At 40.9% G+C, this 23,244-nt stretch overlaps 1 protein-coding gene across 3 annotated transcripts; it reads right to left on the bottom strand.

Annotated features, from left to right (window-relative positions):
• Positions 1–623: 623 nt before the first annotated feature.
• LOC101078117 (pituitary adenylate cyclase-activating polypeptide type I receptor) lies at positions 624–23,133 on the bottom strand. 3 transcript variants are annotated; one of them, XM_029831452.1, is made up of 13 exons: positions 18,849–23,133; positions 18,150–18,258; positions 9,831–9,938; positions 8,650–8,750; positions 7,472–7,569; positions 6,716–6,848; positions 5,425–5,578; positions 4,383–4,443; positions 4,240–4,309; positions 4,030–4,124; positions 2,985–3,114; positions 2,714–2,755; positions 624–1,516 (listed from the first exon to the last, which is right to left on the bottom strand). In XM_029831452.1, exons 1-13 carry the CDS (start codon positions 18,918–18,920, stop codon positions 1,370–1,372), a joined length of 1,320 nt encoding a protein of 439 aa, XP_029687312.1. In that variant the 5' UTR covers positions 18,921–23,133; the 3' UTR covers positions 624–1,369. The 3 variants fall into 3 exon arrangements, with proteins under 3 accessions (XP_029687312.1, XP_029687313.1, XP_029687314.1); XM_029831453.1 differs by lacking the exons at positions 18,150–18,258; positions 18,849–23,133 and adding exons at positions 8,826–8,852; positions 9,104–9,192 and having other exon boundaries at positions 9,831–9,882; XM_029831454.1 differs by lacking the exons at positions 18,150–18,258; positions 18,849–23,133 and adding an exon at positions 9,104–9,192 and having other exon boundaries at positions 9,831–9,881.
• Between the last annotated feature and the right edge of the window lie 111 nt (positions 23,134–23,244).

Genomic DNA, 23,244 nt, shown 5'->3' with positions numbered 1-23,244 from the left:
AATGTAGCCTGCTATTAAATTTGCCATGGTGTACAAATGATGTCTTTACCTTCATACAGGATGACTGTATGTAGCCTATATTTTTGGACCCCTTAATATGGTTTGAAAAAAACAAAAACAAAACTGTGCTGTTTGTGAACGATTTTCTTTTTATCGTGGCTGTTTTCAGTGGGTTTTTGAATGTCTGGAAGCCGGAGAGCGTGCGCTCTGGAAGCATGCCTATGTTAAAAATAAATAAATAAATTCCTGACATTTAAATATGAAGAGTAGAAACCCATCTGTATCTTACCTGTGGTTGTGTGTTCGTATGTCTTGATGTCAAACATATCATGTTTAAGGTTGTAAATCTGGCTGCAAATAAATCTGTGATATTTGGTGGAATTAGGTTCAATTTGTCTTTTTTTAATTGGAAAAATTTTGCTTTTTAAAACAAGACTCTTGATATGAAAGAAAATGAAACTTCTGCAGACTCATTCATGCTGGAAATGACACTATATATTCAGGCACAATTTCCCTTTTTCATCCTCGAATTCATTATATAATTAATTATATAATTAATTAATTCATTTGGAATTTGTTTTTATCACATATGCACACACTTTGTGGATGATAAAGCATGAAAGTTAGTTTACAAATCATAGATGATTCTTTATTTTCCCAGCAACAGAGCACTTTTACAATAGCAATACCTTATTTTCAATATGAAAGAGTGCACATTATCCCAGCTTGATGTCACACTCCTTTATCAGCTTACTGGAAACACTGCTAATTAACAATTTTTACTTTTTTTGACTGTTTTAAAACATAATTGCAACAAATAAGCCACAAAATTAGATTGTTACAGAAAAAAAAGCACAATGGAGGAACAATTCATGTTCCAAATACAGTGTTTTCAAATGGCACAGTAAAACTGTTAAAAAGACTTACTAAAAATGTGATTGCTTTTTACAACAAACTCTGTTTAGCGACACACACTCACACCCCGGGTCTTCATTTCTCATTTCTTGGCCCAATAGGCTGCTCAGAACATTACGATGGAGCCTGGTGCCTCCGATCCAATCCAACTATATTTCAGATAAATCAGCCAATGTTTCCACAGACGGCTCCATTTTATCATTCAACATTCACACAAATGTGGTCGAAGCGCTGACAGTTGTGCCTCTGTGCCTCCCAGGCACCTACAGTTGTGCGCTCTTCCTTCTGTCGTCGCCATGGCTGAAGATGTTTTCCTGTTTGCCCAGCCCACAGACTGTCCGTCTTTCCTGTGGCTGACAGTTAATGAATGCTAGCCACAGTCCGTTGGCATCTTTGTTGCCCATCAAGAACCATCTCTGACAGTACCACATCATTCTGTCATCCTCTCTAAATGTCACACCGAGGAGATGTTGGCACTTGAAGGAGGCTGACCAAACCACTCGCGGGCTCTACTCGTGACCTGAGTGATACTCCGCTTGGCCTGGGTGGGATGGTTTTGATTGCAGCATTTCCGGAGCCATCTTCGTAGCTCAGTTTGGACCTGCGGATGAATGCACAGAGGGTATAATTAATGAATTCCACATCACAATTTCAGGATGTGAGAGAATATGAAAATGTAGGTGAGGGAGGTCGCTACATGGAATGCATTCCCACATTGGGCTGTGTTTGTGGTCGCCATCACCACTGTGAAGCATCTCAAACCAGCCACAAAGTGGCATCTTTTACGCAACAGTTCACGTCTGGTCATCTTCCATCGCTGCCCTTTTGGTGATTCCCTTCCTCTAACAGGAACCATTCCTACTTCCAGTTGTGTAAACTTACAGACAAAGAGGCAACTTACCGCAAACATTTTCCTGGATTCCATAGTTTATTTCTGAGACATAGAGTGGATTAATGTTGTGAATGTCAAGTTGTCCTCTTTAAAACTTGATTCCAGTCCTGAACCTCTGTCTGACCCTGTCGCGTTGCTTAACATTAAGAAATTGGTGAGATCTATCGATTTTAATGCTTTACACTCTAAATTTTCTTCAAGAAAAAGCCATGGAATGCATGGATTTTACTTCAGCTGGGTATTGTAGTCCACAGAATGTTTACTCAGTAGCGTTGCCACTTTCATAGAACCGCAAACATGACTCATTACAAAGAAAGTTATTTATTTCCTGTTCCACATTATCAAATAATGTCAAAAGTAGCCTGAAAATCACGTAATGGGATAATTTATCCTCTCCGAGAACACTTGTGGTAGTGGAAAGGCTTATCCATCATCCTCCTCAGCACAGCCCAACCCTCGCTAGTGATGTTATTTCTTTCGTAGTTTTTCTGCTTCTCTCCCCCCCTTCTGTATTCATCTACAGGTATCGCCGCCTTCAGAGCTGCATACTGACCTCCTCTCGTCTCCCCCTCCTCTCCTCTCCTCTCCTCTCCTCTCCTCTCCTCTCCTCTCCTCTCCTCTCCTCTCCTCTCCTCCTCTCTCTCTACCCAGCCGGCCATCAGCAGGAGGGTCTGACCAAAACATGTCTCCCTACATGAGCCTGGTCCTGCTCAAGGTTTCTTCCTGTTAAAGGGGAGTTTTAGCCACTGTTGCTTGTTTGGGGTTAGGCCCTGGGATTCTGTAAAGCGCCTAGAAACAATTTGGTTGTAAAAGACGCTATATAAATAAAGATTGATTGATTGAAATTTATATCCAATGCATGTGACACGTTTTAAAGCACAGAGCATCACATTCTTAATTTCTTACCTCTCCGTTCATGAAACAGTAAAGCAGCGCCACCACGAAACCCTGCAGGAGACACATCACACTCAACAGTGTGCAGGGAGGCCAAGTCGGTTAGTTCTTCATATTAGATCAGCAATAATGCGAGCATAGAAGAGATTTTTTTGGCAGTGAAGATGTAAACAGGTGTGTAGCTCCGCCATTACACCACAACGTTTTATGGCTTTCACTAATTAACTGTCCTAAAACAAATAAGGCTTAACTATTTTTGTCAACTGGGTGCAACATACAGCACCTGGAAGGAGCCCAGCCCCAACTCGATGTACAGTCTGGCGGTGACGCCGGTGTTCTCAGGCAGGAAGGCGAACACTGTGTAGTGCATCCCAAACAAAGGAATAAGGAACAGGGTGGATTTAGCCAACCTCCTGACGAGAAAGCAAAGAACAAAAGGCAAGATTACAAATCAGAAGCTAAAAATATAAATTACGATGATTTAAACCCAAACAGCTGCACCTGCATTGATGTAACCGCTGTACTCAAGAATAATCTGCCTTTCTTTCACAAATGATCCAGCAGATCAAATTGCCTTAACATTAAAATACTGCAAATTCTCAGATAAATGCTTGAAACTCTTGAAAACTTGCTGAGCTGGATGAGCAATCCTTTCGCTTGGACTGGATCTATTTCTGGCCGCAGTTGCTATTTTTACGCGCCGATCTCACTTAAAACGTCGTCTTAAATAGGATCTGTGCCGAACAGATGTCAAAAGGAAGGAAGTAAAGCGGAACCTCTGGGCTCCAAGGAATATTTCAACTTCTTCCATCAATGTTTTAGCGTATTTCACCAAATCCTTTTCCCATTTCTCTCTAAAGACACCTTTCTGGAGTTAAAATGTGCACTATAGCAATTTACCTCAACATGCAAGAAAACACAGGTCCGTTTGAAGCTAGCGTTACCATGCTAATCCAAAATCCTTTTCCCTTGGTCCTTATGCAAGGCTGAGTGAGCAAGGAACAAAGATTTAGTGGGACCTCCACCTGATAGAGGAGTCCAGTGGTGGATTGTGTGCAGATGTTGTGCCTTCATCGACTGATGTCAAGTGTTCCTTTTATCACAATCATCTGATCTCTTCAGATGTTCAGCACGCTGCTGGGAGAGAACTTCCAGTCTCATTATCACCTCTGAAGCTTTAGTTTCTGGAGTGCGCCATCAAAGAGCAATTACTTCCACTAAATATAACTGAGGAAGCATCTAAAAGGGCATTTTACAGGTGCCAGGACCCTCCGGGGTGTGAGTTGTTAAAATGGAAATCATTGTACGTGTTAAAGGAGTTGACTTACATATAATGGCCGGTGTCGTGGTTTCCAGCCATGGCTGAGGATTTGAGCTTCTGAACCAGAATTCTGATCACGTTGATGAAAATTAAAATGTTGACCTGCAGTGAAATATGTACACTCACAAACGGAACCAGCCATTTTCAACAGGGGTGTAATCAGATATAAAGCTGGACCGAGTGATATATGAAGGGGGCGGGGCTTAATCCTTCTCACCAGCAGCGAGACTGTGATTGGCCCTTTGATTATCCACCAAATAGCGACGTTGTCTGTATCGTCCCAGCAGCTGCAAAAGTCATAAAAGTTTCAGTCAGAGGAGCGAGCGGGTTACAACAGGAACACGTTGTATCCACGCATACCTTCTGTTATCGTAGATGAATCTTGTCAACACCCAAAGTACAAGAACTGCTGATGGGAGGCCTAAAGGTCAGAGTAGGGGTAAAATGTCAATATATGCTTTTATTGTCAGGCATTATCCTATCCCTCATCTGCTGATGAAAATGTTATCTTTGTCACTGGGAATTACTGGTTGCTGTTTACATAATCATTTACAGTCATTGAGGATAATGATGGAGTTAACCGTCCCAGATTCTTTCTGATGGGGTTTTAATTACTGTTACTGCACATTGTTATTATTTTCTGCCTCACAAACTCCCGATGTGACTTCTCACAACTCTCTCCTCCAACTATTTTCTTACTTTTATTAATGCTGAAGTGAGAATGTTGGAATTATTGTAGTTTTGTATTGGTAATATCAGGTATTATTGCAGCTGACACCATTAGTAGGCAGGAAAAAAAAACACACCCATTTCTGAGGGTTTTTTTTTTTAGTTTTTGCTGACCATTTTTGAGGGTCTAAAAAAGATGGTAAAGCCCTTCGAGGCAAATGATGTTTTTGATTATATTTTCGCTCTAAATAAATGTAATGATTCCATAAAATAATAGTCTTCAATTCCTTGAATTGCTAATGCATTATGCCTTTTAAATGATCAAACTGCAGTAACAAGACATGAAATGGGATTGTTATGCACACTTCATCTTCCCTGGCTCTTCTAACCCTTCTCTGAGACACCGACTGGTTGTAGAAAGAAGATGGAACTGTTCAGGCTGACGGCGATATGTGTTATAGTTCATACGGAAGCACCATATCAAGTTAACATGAGCCAACATGCTTAGGTACAGAGATGGGGAAAAATTGTAATGCTTTTCCCCAGCAGGGCTATTGTTTTTCAAATACATACACGCCGAGAGCAGGGAAAAAAGCAAAGCCAAATAGATCACGACAAAACCATTTTGTCAGCCCGCAGCCTCCACGCCGTGTGTCACAAGGGTTTTACGCTATCATGACATTGTGTGTCGGATGCTTTCTCTCGCGTGACCTATTCGGACGGCCATGCTCACCCCATCCAATCAAAATGTACCACCAGAAGTACTTCCTCTGGGACACGAACGTCAAGGCGAGCAGAGTCTGCAGGTACATGCCCTCCACCAGCAACCAGAAATAATTTGCCAGGATGCTGAACTGGAAGAAAGCCACGGCTGACTTACAGGCTGTCTGCAGGGGACACATCACAGAGCCTGGTTTTGTTTGGACATGAGCAGCTGAAAACGCATTTTCTCATTTATTACCTGGCGTCTGTGCAGAAGAAATACAAAACAAGAAAATATATAGTCCGAATGCACAAATGAAAATTCCCCTATACTCAGCCACATCTGTGTTATTCTTTCTGCACTGACACCCTCTCAGATGCCCTCTGAAGCTTCAGTTTCTGGAGTGCGCCATCAAAGAGCAATTACTTCCACTAAATATAACTGAGGAAGCATCTAAAAGGGCATTTTACAGGTGCAAGGACCCTCCGGGGTGTGAGTTGTTAAAATGGAAATCATTGTACGTGTTAAAGGAGTTGACTTACATATAGTTGCACCCAGGTGTCGAAAGAAAGCAGTGATTAATGCATCTGCAAAGCCTTGTTGGATCCAGAAAATCACACAAATGCTTGTCATTTAAAGTTAGAACAGACAACAGCAATACTGGAGTCTAGGTATTTCCACTTCCTGTGCCTGTACCTCCATTGAACCCTGAGCCCCTCTACTAAACTATAGCTCTGACCTGTGCCATGCCCCCCTCTCCCTCTTAGTCTCTTTATCCCCAGCAGCATTATCCCAGGTATAATCGCTGTGCACTGACCTGCCGTCCTCTGGCCCCACTGACCTGCTCAGCTCCAATTTTCAGAGCTCATTGTAAAGGTATTTTCCTGATATATGTCTGTTCTCTCCTCCATCTGTCCTCCTCCTTCTTTACCCAGCAGGAGGGTCCCATGTATGAGCTTGGCCCTGCTCAAGGTTTCTTCCTATTAAAAGGGTGTTTTTTGGTGCCACTGTTGCTTGTCAGGCCATGGGTTTCTGTAAAGCACCTATAGGCAATTTTGATTCTAACAGATGCTATAAATAAACACGAATTGCATTGAAATGAATTGAATCCCTCCCTACTTTGCCACAGCTAGCCTAATTTAATGTTTTATCAATATTTCTCCTTTCAACGCCCACTGTTCTAGTCACACCAGGAAAATCACTCCAAATATTTCATCTATTTTCATCTGCTCTGCTGTTTCCCTCCTGTCTGTTTCTGTTCTTTGTTAACTCAACCACACGCAGCATGACGGCAACATCATTGACCAACTGGCATACTCACGGTCGACATAGAGCAATGGTCCAGACTCTCGTCTGCAAATAGCACAGTGTCTTTAATGAAGACGGCACTTGCTCTCAGGATGAAGGAGGAGAAGAGGTTGACGTGGATGTAGTTTCTCGTGCACCGAAACTTTCTGCCGATCGGGACGAGCCCACACAATGAAGGAAAACGGTTGTTACAAACAGGGACGTTATAGTCTTACAGCTGCACGAGGGTGAAAATTGGCTTTTGATTATTGACCTTTGACTGACAACATTTTTTGCGAACCCACCACTGATCACAGCTCTGTGTAAGAATCCCACAATGCAATTTTGCTCCTGTGCATTTTCAGGGACAAGATTTGTAATGGAGTGAAGGGTGTGTAGGCAGTAAAATCAAAACAATGACATAAAACATGTGCATGTCACTTCAGGGCCCTTTGATAAACTGAGTGATGGATTGTACTGTCTATTTTTAACCCACCATGATCTTCTGTAATACCAGAGAAATGCTGATTTTTTTTGGCAGTTCCCTGGGCTCTCATGCTATAAAAGCATCACCGAGTATAAACAGTGTGCTTCACCTCACCTAGTATAAACAGTGTGCTTCACCTCACCTATATATGTGCACAATCATTGTGGGAGAGTTGCAAAAGTAATTTTACACATTTTATTATGAGTTTTGGAGGAGGTCCTGCTGTTGGGGAAATGGTTGGGAGGTGAGTCTGTTTGAGTCTGAGTCTGATACACTCTGCACTAAAATAGATTCTAGACCTACCTGAAGGCCGTAAACACCACAATAGCTGTTATGAGGGTGATGAGCGAGGTGGCGTAGCCCACGGTGTAGATCTGTCTGAAGGTAGCGAGGTAGCTCGTCTGGGAAGAGAGACATAGAGGTAAAAGAGAGAGTGAGTTTGATGTATACATCTTACAAATTCTAAACTTGACTCTATGCTTTGGTTGACAGGTTTGCTTTTATTATTAGAAACAATAAATAGGGTTGGGGTGAGGGTTGGCCCTGTTCTCATGCAGTTTCACATTTGTTTCCTCATATCTATTTCCTCATATCTATAGCGACTATTAGAAATTACGCTTTAAAATTTGCCTAAAAATGCGGATTGTTGTATTCATAAAGTGGCTTGAAGCTACCGGTCCACCAGAGTGTAGACACTCCTCCATTTATATCAAGTTGTTCACTCTCAGGTGAATCTAGCGGCTTGTGCCCAATATGCCATTTGAAGCGTGAACACCCTCCTTCCCTTTGGATGGAACCAACATATTTCCTCATACCAATGAGGTAATGGGATGGCAAAAACCTAGATTTGATAGAGCTGAAGAAATTTTCACTTTTTATCCTGAGTTGAAGACTTGTGCAAAAAAACTGCTCAGACATTCACCATTTCTTTGCTCTCAGATGCAGAGTGAAGGTAACATTGATTCTGTGCTGGCCTTGGTTGGGTGCAGCTAATGAACATGGTCACGGATGCACCTGAGCCCGTCATTCTTCAGGGAATGACAAGAATGCAACAGAAAGGCAAAGGAGTAGTAGTTTATGTGACCTCAGAAAGTGTGTTCATCAGCCAATTAGCTTTCTCTATAGTAGCTTCCTCATGTCACTTAACTTGGCTCCTGTTATACCAGTTAGCACCCTATGGCAGATATCTACTCATGTCTAATTGCTTCCTGCTTGCCTCAAATCAGCTTGTCTTCTATTCTGTCTTTCAGCATTGTGTTTGTCTGTATATCTGATCGTGTTGCCTTTTGCTGTCCTGAACTTAATAACACACAGTTTGAGCTCTGCCCTTGGAGACAGGAAGATTTACCAACATGGTATAAAGCCAACAACTAACAAATCTTAGAAGAAAACATTTCTGGAATAGAAATAGGAAAATTTGAGGGGAGGGGAGAAATGAAGGCTAAATCGCTAATAGGCATAATTCCTCAGTGTCTCTGTACCTCAGACTCGGGCTCACTGTCGTTTCTGACTGCACAGGCCCTCTGGTAAGGTGGATACAGCTCGGACCAGCCGTCAGCCGTACAGTTCCTGTACACAAACCCTAACATGGGAGCAGACAGCCCAATTCAGACATGTCAATCAGCAACTGCAAAAATGTTCTACTTTACATACTGACAGTTGGGAAGGGTCTGTTTTTGTTGACCTTTTGAGACAACATAAATGCACAATTACGGTCTATTCTGAGTGACAAATTCAAAACTTTCCAGTCCATGCTGTGAATCACATTGCAAAACTCAAGTTTTCCACACTGTCAAGCTTGATGCATTCTGAAATCTTGAGGATTAGCTCAGTTGGACACTTGACCAACATCTCCTTTCTCATGTCATTTTGCTCCATTAGTGCTCTCATTCAGAAATATTTCATGCTCTCTTGTCCCCACATGGGGCATCAGACCTTTGGGCCCTTTAACATCCATCTGGAAGCAGCGGGTGTCGGAGAAAAAGGCCGTCATTCGGGAGCTGTTCCCCTGTGCATTTGGTGGGCTGTACAAGTAAATGTCAAGTCAATTTTAATCAGAACTCAAAATCGCAGATAACAATGCTCCGGCGAGCTTCATAATGTGAACACTGCACAAGCCATCTGAGCGTGAAGATGCAGCAATCCAAACAAGGCCTAAAAAAGCTGCGTATACTGTAGAGCAAACTGCAATTTAAATTATAATAAGACACGATTCAATCAAGAAAATGAGGAAAGGCCAATTACTACCTAATGTTCCAGGCCATATCTTCCCTAATGGCTGCGTCATAATGATAGTCCTATTAAGGCAGCAAAACAGCCCCTTGTTTGTTAGGCTCAATTCTAACATGAGCAACTATTTAAGCCAAAAAAATAAAACGAAAGAGTCTGACATAGTGTCAGACTGTGTCCTGTGAATCCTGCATACCGGAGTGACGAACAGAAACTTCTCACAGAATAAAATATATTCTTGGCAACAAAACCCGCATGAAAAATTCATGGAGGTGCTCTTTAATCAGGCTGACTCCAGCTTGCATTTCTGTTGCAGATTACACAGCACAGACACACAAGCAGCTGTGCAGCAGAAGATGCGACTTCTGTGTGATCATCTGTGGGAGCTGAAAGGAAAAACGAGGTGTTTGGAGATCAGGCCCAGAACGGAAACCTTGATTGCTGGAGAAATCCTGGAGAACCTCAGCGCAGGACACGTTGACGACCTGGCCGACTTCGGCCCATGGCCAGCATCTGATATTGTCCCACAGTGTCGTGCAGCCTGCAGACAAAGAGGAGCCAGAGCTGAAATGTTGTCAAATGATTAAGAAAAGCAATAAGATGAGGATTTTTTCTTTTTTTAATCAGTTGTGACTGTGCGACACATCAAACTGGGGAATTAGCACCGGTGGTTGGATAACGGCACTTTGAAGAGAAAGCACTGTCATCACTATATGACAGCGTTTTCTGGAAGTGTGTGATACGTTTGCATAAAACAACCGCGCATCTGTCATATAACACAGGGTATTTGCAGTAAGATCATGCTCTAAAAATATGGCTTGACGCATTACCCTAACTATAAGCATTGAGAGTTTTATGTCATTTGTACATGTTATTCAAAGTTAATGGAATTGAACAACATAAACAATGATCGGGACTCTGTAGATTACTTCAACTGTGTCCTCAAATGATCAATTTTAAGCCTATTATTGTTAGAATACAATGTTTTTCACTGCATATCACAAGCATAAAAGACAAACTACTTACTTTTTCAAAGTTTAAGGATCATGTCATGCGTGCGGCGAAAGCTTTTGCCGAGTGCTTCTTGATAAACCCGTTGGGTTTATTGGCATTTGTATTCAAGCAGTGTTGATTGGGAGGTGGTCACAAAGGTGAACAAGTGGATGTTATTTGGCACATTAGTCACTGTGATAAGCCTGGCGCACGTGTGTGTGTGTGCGTGCATGCGCGTGTGTGTATCATCTACATCCATATGGGTGAATGTCAGCAGGAGTGATGAGCTGGACTCCAAAAGAAAAAACAAAACTGATGGCATTTTCTATCCATCCCCCAGGCTGACGTGAGACTAAAAATAAACGTGGGATACAGTTTCAGGGGGGAAACTAGTCACTAGATAAATAAATAAAGGAGTGGAACTCTGCAGAGACTTCAACTTTTTAAGACACAAACATGCTTGAAAGAGCGCAGCATTTCCTCACTGACACCAAAAACAAGTCTGCTTGTCAAACAGGGTTATCTCACTCTTCGCTCAGCAGGATGTCAGTTGTGTCTGTCTGCTGAAGCAGGATTCATCCAGCAGCAGATTTGTTAATGGCACAGTTTTGATTCACTTATGTTCCAAAATTGGTCATCAAACTAGCGTTTTGTCAGAAATGGAGATGCTTTCAGCATGTTTGAGCACCAGGCTATTATGAAGATTTTCATCTCTGTTCTTTTCCTGCACCAGATATAGAAATTCTTTCCTTTCCACTCAGACTCCTGAGCCTCTGGCAGGCGTCTATAATCCTACCGACCACCTCCCACAACAATACCAACTATTTTCATCCAATTCGCATAGCCATCGGATGTTGCACCACTACCCCTTTCACACAGTGTGCACTTCAATTGGCTTGCCCAGCCTTACCTAAATATTAATTTTTATCTGTTTTACACCATTTTCTTTGGAATTTATTGTGGACAGTGAAGAAATATCACAATTTGCACAATTGTTGCAACTCCTGGTACTTTTACATGCTGCTTTGAAATTGTTAACTCTTCATCTATTTTCATATTTCTCTCTGAAACGATTTCATTGTACAGGAAATATGTTCCTACCGTGCATATTATGATAAGCAATTTTTACCTATTGTTGGAATTAAACTCGAGTGAGTGAGAGAATAATCTGACGAGGGGACTTGCAAACAATCAATCATGTGATGTCTGTTTTTCCTTTCTTTCAGCTTTTGTCTCGAGCAAAAATGAAGAATCAAACCCATTATCATCTCCTTTCCCATGCCAGTCAAGTACAGTATGCTGATTTCTCCCCAGAACCTGGGAGGGAGACGGTCAGTGTCTCTTCTGCTCATGTCAGGCTGACTCAGACTGATGCTCCAGGAGGAGCAGAGGGGGTCGAAGCGCACCTCTGTCATTTCAGTCAGTGTCTGCTCACTGACTTAGATCTGAAGGGAGGTGCTGTATGATGCTGGGCTTTTACACTTAGCAACTCCAAACATGCAACCTCATTTTTCACTGTTCAGTGACTTTCTAGCCTTGGAAAAGGTTACGTTTTTGCATCGTTTGGTTTCCTATTAGTAGAGCAGCAAATGTAGTTCAGAAGAAATGTTACTATTTCATTCTCTATACATTTATGATCTGGGCCTATAAAACATTAGAGTTTAGTTAAACTCATACATGATGCTCCTGGAAAATATTGTCAAACCATCTGATATTTGAAATATTCTAGCACTGTCATGACATGAAAGTTTTATAAGTAATTAGATATATTTGAGTGTGTGTGTGTGTGTGTGTGGGGGGGGGGGGGGGGGGGCGCGATAGATAGATGTGATAGCGGAGCACAATAGTGTGAAATTAGAGTCTGAAATATTTAAAGCTTTATTGGAGACTACAAAATGTCCATTGCAAGACATGACAGGTCTGGATGCAAGGGAACTTGTTCCCAGAATAGAATAGTAAAGTATAGAAAACTGATTTCTACAATGTGTTTCTACACAATTTCTGCAAGAAATTATCCATCAATATGTGTTTGTATAATATTCACTTATAATGTGGCTAATCCCACACACATCTGGAAAATAAACAACCTTTTATCTACTAGTAAACCTGAGGCTCTCGCTGTTGTAAATGCTCCCTGAGTCTGACAAATACAAAGTGTTCTTTTTTCTCTGTTGTGGGTTTTCACGCTAGCCTATAATTAATCAAAGTAAATGTGGGGGAATAAAACAGTAGAATCTAAACACCCCCCTGTCACACTGGAGAAAGCCAAGGAAATCCATCATGGCCAGGATGATTGAAAGGCTCGAAAATAAAGGATGCACAGAGGAGCTAGTCATTAATTCCCTTGCAGGCACTTGTTAAGATAATATTTCCTCATACAAGAATGAATAGCCATGCTGATGGCACTCACATAGTTTGGATTATTTGAACCTGAGCTGGGATGGAGGAAAATGCACTGTTTGGCCAAGAATCTGTGGTCAGACAGGCCGGTGGAGGTTGTAAATAAGCAGGCATGCTGTCAATTATCTGCATGAGGTAACAACATAGACAGTGGAGGAGGTGTAGAAATACTACAAATGTTCGTTACATAAAATTTAACCACATTAAAAAAAAAGTTTGATTCCTTTATACCTCTGCACTAGATAGCAGTAGAGTTTTAACTATTAATTAATTTGATCCATGTCATTGTCATTGGATGACTGTTCTAGTTTGATGAGGATTTCTGTTTTGCGATGCCTTCAGTTGTCGTTCCACCGATTCTCCACCGCCCTATATACAGTAGGACCTCTACTTACGAACGTCTCTACATGCAAAATTTTCAGGTTATGAAGCATCTCAACGGGAAAATATTTCCTCTAGAAATTTCAGGATACGAAGGTCACAAATATGCTACCGCTGCTACTCGCAGCTCGCGGAGCTTAGCGAACACAAACTTGCCTGTAGCTGCTCTGCCATTGGCTATCGCCTAGCATTTTCCTGTCATCCCATTGGCTAGGAGGGACGTCAATATGTAGTTTGTGTGTATCCCAGCGTCGTCTTCGTTTTTATTTTATTTATTGTGGGTGTTTGTATGTTTGTCCATTAGATGGCGGTGTTAACATTCGTTGCTAGTAATGACGGCTAATGTAAGATTAGCCTGTAATAAAGTTCATTTTGTTCCTGGAGAAGCCTTGCACTGAATTTCTACATTTATTGTGCGGTAATCTAATTGTAACATGTATTTGTTACATGTTTTGATGCATTTTTATGAGTAATAAAAAAAATTATGTCCGAATTTTGGGGGGCTTGGAACGGATTAGGGCATTTACATGGAAAACGCGTCTCTATTTACGTAATTTTCAGGTTACGAAACAACTTCTGGAACAAATTAAATTCGTAAGTAGAGGTCCCACTGTACTGGTTCCCTGCTGCTGAGAGGTAGCGTGCAGCATGGCTGGAACTATTCCCACTGCACTGCAGTGATGATTGGAACAGAGAGATGGGGGACTTATTACAGACCGCAGATTTGAGGCATTTGTGGTTCAAATTTTGTTGAGAATTTAAGTGCGAAAGGTAGCAAAAGGCCTTCCACAATGTCAAGTCCTAGTTCTGAGGGGCAGGTTACACTGAGGGGCATCCGATTGAACTGTAACATTTGGAGATGCAGATATAGAGTCTAGATGAGCTCTCCAAAGTGACAGCTCCTTTTCCCATTTATTTATATGGCACTCAGGTTAAACAGCGGGAAGTTTAACCCCTTGAAATCAGTTTACATTTAGACTTAAAACCTACCTCTTTGAAAAAGTTTATTATCACTAATTCTGTAGTTGCAGTTATTATCCTAGACAGACAAATTATCATACTTAGAGGGTCGTCTAATTATTAGATTAATATCTTAGTCATGCTGCTATATGCTGAGGCTGCCGGGGTCCAGAAACATGATCACCTAACAGGCCTCTGTCACCCCACTGTGTCATGGCTCCCTCTCCTCTCCTCTCCTCTCCTCTCCTCTCCTCTCCTCTCCTCTCCTCTCCTCTCCTCTCCTCTCCTCTCCTCTTCACCAAGAAGATCAGTGATGTTATTTCTTGTGTAGTTTTTCTGCTTCTCCCCCCCCCCCTTCTGTATTCATTTACAGGTATCGCCGCCCTCATAGCGGTATACTGACCTACTGACTTCCGACCCCGCTGACCCACTCAACTTGACTCTACCGGCAGCTTATTTTAATTAATATAATGATTTCTATGTTCTCTACCTATTCTCTCCACTACCTGTCCTCTCTCCTCTCCTCCCTCTCTACCCAGCCGGCCATCATCAGGAGGGGTCCGGTTACATGAGTCTGGTCCTGCTCAAGGTTTCTTCCTGTTAAAGGGGAGTTTTTCCTTGCCACTGTTGCTTGTTGGGGTTCAGGCCCTGGGATTCTGTAAAGCACCTAGAAACAATTTTGATTCTAACAGACGATTAATTGATTGATTGATTGATTGATTGATTGATTGATTGATCCACTCTTGCATCTGTCTGATGATAAGTTACTTTATTTAGTGATGTACACTTTCTATTAGCAAAATAGCAAGAAGAAAACATATAAATTACTGAACGGAAGATTTATTTTTTGGCATTGCAATGCATTCTGGTTCCAAATAGACAAGTCAAGTCCTTTTAAACAAGCCACGTTTTCGGCTGATCCTACCCCCCAGACAGAGGGACAAATGTTCAGCAATTTTTGTTTAAAAATGAAACTCTTAAGTTTGCATTTAGAGATGGAATAATTCCCATAAGAGAGCTGCCTTGGAGATGTTTAAGAGCAGTTTTGTGAATTTGGGTCACACCAGCAGTGAGACAGTGACAACTGTGATGTACTGAAAAGATTTTGTCTTTTTTTGCCTGAGATTAGGGGGGGAAAGCCACAGCTGCTGTGCATGTGCTACCTGAAAGTAACCATATCCAGCAACAAAAGAAAAATGATTTATGGAAACTTAAATTGGTTCAGCAGGACTGAATCATTGTGGTTGGGTCTGAGCGTGACACTGTTTGAACTACCATGTGACGGAGTCTGTCTCCTTTATGTGTTTTCTTTTTCACGACTGTGGCTGATTTATTTGAAATATCATTTGATTTCCTGCCAGTTTCTGAAAAAGCAGTTATAAACGTGTCCAATGTATGTATTTTTGGATGGATAATTATTCTGAATTGTGTAACTACTGCCTGCTGCCTTTCATTCTTTTTTATGTTGTTTTTTGTCTGAACAACTGAATGAACATGCTGAGCTCTGAAAAAACAAACAACATTTTAGCTGTTAATTAAATATGAAAAACAACAAAAACAGCCTTCAGTTAGAACCACAGCCCAGACAAGCTGCATCAATGTGGCCAGCTGCCAACTAACACAGCAATCAGCAGCCTGACATTTACGTCATTGGCCATGACCACTGACTATCTTGAATTTAAATTCTGCACAGCACGATTTCAGAACTACTGCATAATTACTTGTGACCTGCGTGGTTGGTCTCGCAAAAGACTAATCCATCAAAAGGTTCTTTTATCTCTCTCTCTCTCTCTCTCTCTCTCTCTCTCTCTCTCTCTCTCTCCCCAAAAAGATTAAATAAATACAAATTTGTTGTTCTGATGAATATAAGTTTGATCTGGATTCAGGTGTTGAGATCAGACCAGTATATAACCAGGATAAGCATTCTTTTCTTTTTTAAATCAAATTTGAAACAATAATTCATATGATTATGTCTTAGGTGTGGATAGGGTTTGTATTTTCTGCAGATTGTTTTATTATTCATGTATGCAGATGCATTATTTCATTTATTACCTAGTAAGACCCTACAATAAGACCCTGCACCTGGATGGATGGAAACTGACCTATTACCCAGGTCTGTGTAGATGTGGGTCTGGGGTTTGAGTCTAAAATCCAATTTGGAGTTCCACATCCTAAAATTTATTTGAAGTCTCTGTGCTTCGCCTGTGTCTGTAAACTGATGTTTTAAGGAACGGCATGTAAGGAATTTATTTAAAGTTTTGGTTTGTGGCTCCGCCCCTCCACCAATCTACCAATCACAAGTCAGTAGGTTTTGGACATCCAGGTTGCCAAGTTACCATCGAACTTCTGCTATGAACTTTTCAAATCAAAAATGTCTGACGTTACAAACCCTCAAAGGCCTAGTTATACTCGTTATAGTTAACCAAAATGAAAGAGAGACAAGAATTTGAATTTGCTAATTTTCTCCTGGCAAGGTAAGATTCAGCTGTTTGTCTGAATTAATTTTACCTATTGTAGGCACGTAGATGCTCTGCAGTCGAATAATGTCAAGCATGTTCATTCTTAGTACATTAGCATGTATGCAAGAGGGGTATGGAATCAATAAATAATCATTTGAAAAATAAAACAGGTATTCATTGCTAAAATCAGCAACGCCAGTTTCCCGTAATGCTGAGACAATGTAGATAAACTTTAGCACGGCCTTTATGGCAGTTTGAAATGTAAGTTATACAATACAGCGATCAAATATAGACGTCCTTGCTGGATCTGGCAACTTAATGGGCAACCTCAACTCTGTGGGGGAGGCGGAGGGATACCACGCTCCACAGTAGTTTGATTGTGGTTGCAGTACCAGCTTTGGCCACAAACGTACCTAATGCTCCTCTGACTTGAGCTGGCATCATCTTGTGATTTACATGTTCTTGGCTTACAAAATACTCTGTGGTTCTGATATCTGATGTGGTGCTGCTATCTTAAAGTTCATTCAGCAAGATGTGAGGCTGCTGCAGCTTCGCATTGATCTCTTACAGAAGTGAAATTAGAGCCAACTGGTGGGGAAAAAACGGAATGTTTCCAGTGGGCTAATAACACGGAATGAACAACAGCATTTAAGTGGCTCTAATTTCCTTATAATTGTTTTGGATTTCAAAACAACTTCAAGATTCAAGATTTACTTTATTCCTCCCCATAGGGAAATTGAAGAAAACTTCAGTGTGTGGAACTCAGTGTGTTTTCTAAATTGGAATTTAAATTTTTTGGGCAAAAGTATCTGTTTAAACCCTCCAAACAATAAATGAAATTGTGTGTCGAACAGCAACGCCCTAAGTTCTGTTTAGTCACTGGTCTGCTTCATTTGAGTGATTTAAGGTGAGCTATGGATTATTGATCATTGAATATCCATGGCCTTTGCTCTCCGCCAGCTTTTGGTCAAATGAAATGGAATCCTTTTTCCTATATTTACCGCTAGACGTATGACGACAAAGGAGGGTTTAAGGTTACCACACTGAGGAGTTGACGTCATTAACATCAGCCTAGTCAATGACACGTGATGGCCCCATCTGCTGAATCCCATTGCTGTTTTGTTTAGATGTAGACGCACTCCAAGGCAAATAGAGCGTGCAAACAAGATTGTGGCATCAATAAAAAGATGCAATACATAATTAGGATATAACGACATTTCAGCTACACCCTCCTGTTTGCAGATACTCGGCGTCTAAAAGCGCTTAGGTATTGCTGGCTCTCCACGAATCTTTCAAATCTACAGTTGTACTGCAGACCCTCTGAGATACTGGCATCTTGTCTATGCCTTAAAAAGATTTTTGTAGTGGATGGGTGATAATACTTTGGTATCCACTATATAAAAGGGGCGGAAAATAAACTATTTTTCTAGCCATATAATGATGGATTTCAACTCATTTTGTCAATTCAAAACTCAGTTGACTGAGCTTCGCAACACTTTTCCCTAGCGCCTCAAGATTGCCCAGTTATGCCTCAGTGTGCAGCAGCGACGTCAACCCACCACTCTGGTTGGTCTGGTTTTGCGCTTCGCTTCTCCTCGTCTGTCTACACATCTCCTGAGCCCTCTGGTGTGCAGAAATGATGGCGCAGTCGGGATGGATTGCTTGAGCCTAAAAAACATGAATAAAACAAATCTGTCACCTGCAGTATAAAAGAGACACGCTTTTTTTCTGCACGGTTGCTCGGAGGGGATGTGATGCGTGACTGGGTGCAGAAAAAAAAAAGTGGAGACCGAGACCAGCAGGCGTGTCTGCAAGGGTTCATCAAAAACCTCTGGACTATAGCTTTTTACCGTATCTAGCTTTTTTATGGAAGGACACTTGTCAACATGACATGCAGGTCTTACCTGTGGTTTCTAAATGTTTGTTTCACCTGAGCTTTTTCTTTGATTGTTGACAGATTAAGTGTAAGCTCTGTGCAAGTTGATTGTCATATTGATGTGTATATTGATGATCAATAATCAGCACCAGGGGATTATGGAGGACACCTGATGTGTGTTCCACAAAGCCGCTCACTGATGTTGCAAAAGAAATAACACTGAGCTTTAATTACAGTGGTTAACTTGTGATCATCCTATTTTAGCAGTTTGAGTGAATGCGGCGGCAAAAGTCCCAACTTCAGCTCCTCCTTAAACTCATTTCATTCAAAAATCAAAGGGGCTGATGCGGGAGAAACGGAGGTCTGCAAACATGCCACTTACTGTCGGTGTGTGCCACAGATGAAGGCAAAAGATGAGGACTGTGAATTTCTCCTGTCGTTCCAGGCAGCACATTTTTGAGGTCTTTCCTTTGTGGTCTTTCTATCGTGAGGAAGATGACGTGGACCTAAATTCTTGTTATTTGCTCTTCTTTACAGCCTGGGCATAGATGTCAACCTTCAACAGAGGAATCCTCGCGTCCCCCCTGCCAGCTAAAAAACTTGTGATGAGCTGCTGTCTCGCATCTTCTACCTCTCTCCCTCCCTCCCTCTCTCTCCCTCTCTCTCATTCTCACTGTCTCTCTCTCTTTCTTGTATGTTCTCCTTCAGAGATGAGAATAAGCCGGGTTAGCATTAATATAGAGTATTCTACAAATATCAGTGATTGTCTTCAGCATGAGCTTTATTTGCACACATATGAAAGGCAATTTATAATAAAGGTTGTTTGTTAATTGGCATCAGTTGTTGAAAGCATTATTGTGGTATTATTAGTGTTAAAGTAGACTGTTATGGCATGAAAAAATGTGCAACTTGCAAAGACAAAGAGGGGAAAAAAGCTGCTGATTAGACAATAAATGGTTTCAGAATCATCAACATATATGCTACATACATTACTGGTTTTGATCACAATGGCAGGTCCTCCACTGCCATGAAAAGTAGGATTGTCTTTCCTTATTAAATCCAGTAGCATAATGGCTACCTACCATATGTGAACAGCTGTCTTTCAAAGAGAATACATGACAGTGATTAATTTATGCATGTTATACCTGTGAGTTTAAAACCCCTCTAATTCTTTCATCTGACACAGATGTTTTGTTTTCTTTTCACCACTAACATGGTTCATTCAATTTAGTAGATCAACAAAATTAGGCCCATTACAGAGAAAACCGTTTCTTCTTCTATATTGATCATTTGGTGCTTTAAGGCATCAATATGACCAGTGTATTCTGGTAAGAGCTTTAAGTACCACCTGGATTGTCTTTATTGAAAGTCTGACGCCTCCACCTAAACAATGGATTGCAGACAATAAAGGTGCGTCCAGTCTTTACAATCACCTCTGTTTGCAGATAATTATGTTAGCACTGGTTCATTTGATCATTCAGTTGAGCACTTGATTCCAGGTGAATATGCTTCCGTGGTACGCAGATCTTCTGACAGAGCTGACAGATTTCCCATCAGATGACCAATGAAACCCGCAAACAGAAGAAAACAATGCTTGTCACTGTCCCAATTATTAATGTAGAACTAGTGGAAAACAAATCTTGTATTAATGTGCTATCAGGTTTCACTCTCACATGAGCTTCCTACAAGAAAAAATCCAATTACCAAACGAACTAACAAAAGGTTTCTGTGTTAGTCAACAACAATCTGCTGATTATTGTTGACTAATGGCTTATTTTTCAAGCATTATTTTTTTGTTTGCCTTCTTCGAATTGTTGGATTTCCTGTGGGAATTTCCATCCAATTCATGTGGAGCTAATGCAGTTCTGTCAAGCCCGGTGTTTTACCTGCTTCAAATATTGAATAGTTAGCTCAAAACCAGTCAGCTGCAACCACAGATTATTTCCCCATTTTCTTATAGTTTGTAACCCTGCCCCATCATCGGATGTTCCACTCGGCGATGTCGACATCTTGTCTATGAACTTGACAAAAAGATATTTGGATCAAATTTACCACCGAACCAATTTCGTAGTGTCAATGTCTGTGTCTCTTAACACATCATAAAATTGTTTTATTTCTTCTCAAGGACAGGGAGATTCTAAGTGTTTTAATTGATGGGCTGTCATTCGTGATTGTGGTGCAGATAATTCCTTTTACGACTGGATCGATGTTTTGTCTGGGGGTCCCTGCAGTGGCTCATTGACTTCCAAGCATGAAATGATAATGGATCACGCTGAGGATTGGGTGTTTCTCCACTTTACCAAACAATGCCTTTGGGCATTTTTGGTTTGACAGAGAATCATTCACATCCGAACGCTTTGACTGTGGGGAACTGTGATGAACATTTTTTGATACTGAGCAGACAATGAATCAGTTAAAAATAGGGAGGGGCACTGAGCCATCATCTAAAAATGGTAAATGATGCTCAAAGGTGCTAATGCAAGGCACTGTTTTCACAATTAATTATATTATCCTACTTTAAATTTAGACAATGATAATTAGGTGTAAGTGCTGTGATGCCCTTTACAGATCTGCTTTGACAGACTTTTGGCAAAGAAAAAGTACATCCGGTCTTCCCGATTCCTTCATCCATAGCCCTGACGGCCAGAACAAGTGATGTCAGCTCAGCAACAAAAAGGTGTTGCTCGAGGATGAATGTCACCCATTTGTACCACATGTATTATTCCTGAGGCTCAGACACGGGTCAGGATAAAAATCTCAGGCTGCAGAACAGTTTTGGATGTAACGTCTGTGACTGCCTCATTTAACAGCCAAAAGTTTTGCGGCATCGGCCCTTGTGACAACAGTATTTTATAATTCTGATGACATTATGCAATCGCTGGCCATGGATTTATTTGATTTGACAGCTCCGCTTTAGCATCACGTTCAGTGGAGCAGACACTGATCGGAGAAGCCAAAGACTTGACAAACAGGCTCCCTTTAAAAAGTGCACGGACTGATGAGTATTTTCATTTTTCATGACTGACGCTACTTTGGCCTGATATTATATCCTCCTCTGCAATATCTACAGATCCCAGCATATATATTGAACTATATGTAACTCACATATGTGGCATACATAATACAATAGTATTGCTACAGTAACATAACAGTTCTGTGAATAATAAAACTATCAGGGCAGGAAAATATTGAACTAGCACAAAAGAAGTAAATTGCTAAAAGAAAAAATGAAGCTTTTCCAGGGAATCAGTGAAATAGATCTGCTGTTGCACAAAGTAGTAAAAATCTGAATCTTCTTTCAGGTTCAGCACAAACCCTGTGGTAATTACAGGATGGGAAAACTGCACAGAGAACAACAATGGATCATAATGTCCCCCTGTTATCTTCTTGCTGTGAGCCAGATGAGTTCACAAGTAAAACAGTCATTGTTACATTGATTATGCACAAGAAAGCAGGTTAATCATTGTTTCTGGACATATCTTTCTGCACTCTAGTAATCTCACTATGCTAAATTGATGGACACATGCAGGAGGTCGCTAATCGAATTTCTTCCCTGGTCTTGGGAGTGAAGCTTAATTATTTTAAATGCATTAGTGACATGAAAAGGTGCTTCCAGCCTTGTTCGGTTGTGGAAAGTGGCATTCAAAGATGCTGAAGTCTCAGTCACGCACATTAGAAACCAACCCAAACACATAACCAAGAAAGTCTCATCCAAGAGAAATTAAATGAAGTAATCAGGTTTTTGTAATCCCCAGACCACTCAAGGTAAGAGATCTTAGCTGAGTGTTATTGGCGGTGTTATTGCAATGCCAGGTCTTCTATTTCAGTCCCATTTAGTGTTTCTCAAACATAATTAGCATAGAACCATACTCACATAGGTTTGGCTACTTATGAATGCTCATTTCACGATTTCAACAAGAACACATTTTCAGAGAGGAGCTGAAAGTAGAGTTAAATTTATGCAGTAAAAATCATTGCGTTGATAATGTTATAGAAAAAGTGCCACCAATGACAAAGAGGATACACCATATTGTACAGTAAACCTAGATTAATTATTGATCAATTATTGATTGTTTGATTCATTAACACTGAATATTAAAAGTTGGAGCACGATGCAGTTGTTCTGCGGGTTAAATTAAAAAGTGACTTTTAAAACAAGGTGATAGTGCCAGAAACTGCCTTCATTGTGTACATATTTTCCTGTTAAAGGGGAGTTTTTCCTTGCCACTGTTGCTTGTCTCGGGTTAGGCCCTGGGATTTTGGAAAGCACCTTGAAACAATTTTGATTGTAAAAGACGCTATATAAATAAAGATTGATTTGATTTGATTTGACATATCATCACATCTGTTTGGTGTGTTAGACTTAACAAAGCAGTAGAAAAAGCTAATGCCAAATGAGGTTGTAGTGCCCTATATAGCTCTAATACACACACACATATATCAATGCGTAGTAAAACCCAATACTTTGTAAACGCATTCACGAGTAATATGTCCGACAACACATTACCGGTACTTCTATTTCTGCGTCATTGCCCAAGGTTGTGAGGTACCTAAATTGGGACTCGGCGACAATCACGCGTTATTTTCTGTTTGCTAAGCATGACGGGAAACGATGTACTTTGATAGGACTGGATGATACCATTTTAGGGTACGCTGTATACAGCAGCAATTATGTAAGTGCTATTATATTTATCATCTTGTACATAATATTAATATTCATATAACTCAAAATGTTGAAGGTATGGTTTTGTTGAACAAATTTGATCAAGTGTGCGATT

The sequence above is a fragment of the Takifugu rubripes genome, chromosome 22 (assembly GCF_901000725.2).
Source record: "Takifugu rubripes chromosome 22, fTakRub1.2, whole genome shotgun sequence".
Lineage (NCBI taxonomy): Eukaryota > Metazoa > Chordata > Actinopteri > Tetraodontiformes > Tetraodontidae > Takifugu > Takifugu rubripes.
This window is presented reverse-complemented; position numbering and strand designations above follow the sequence as displayed.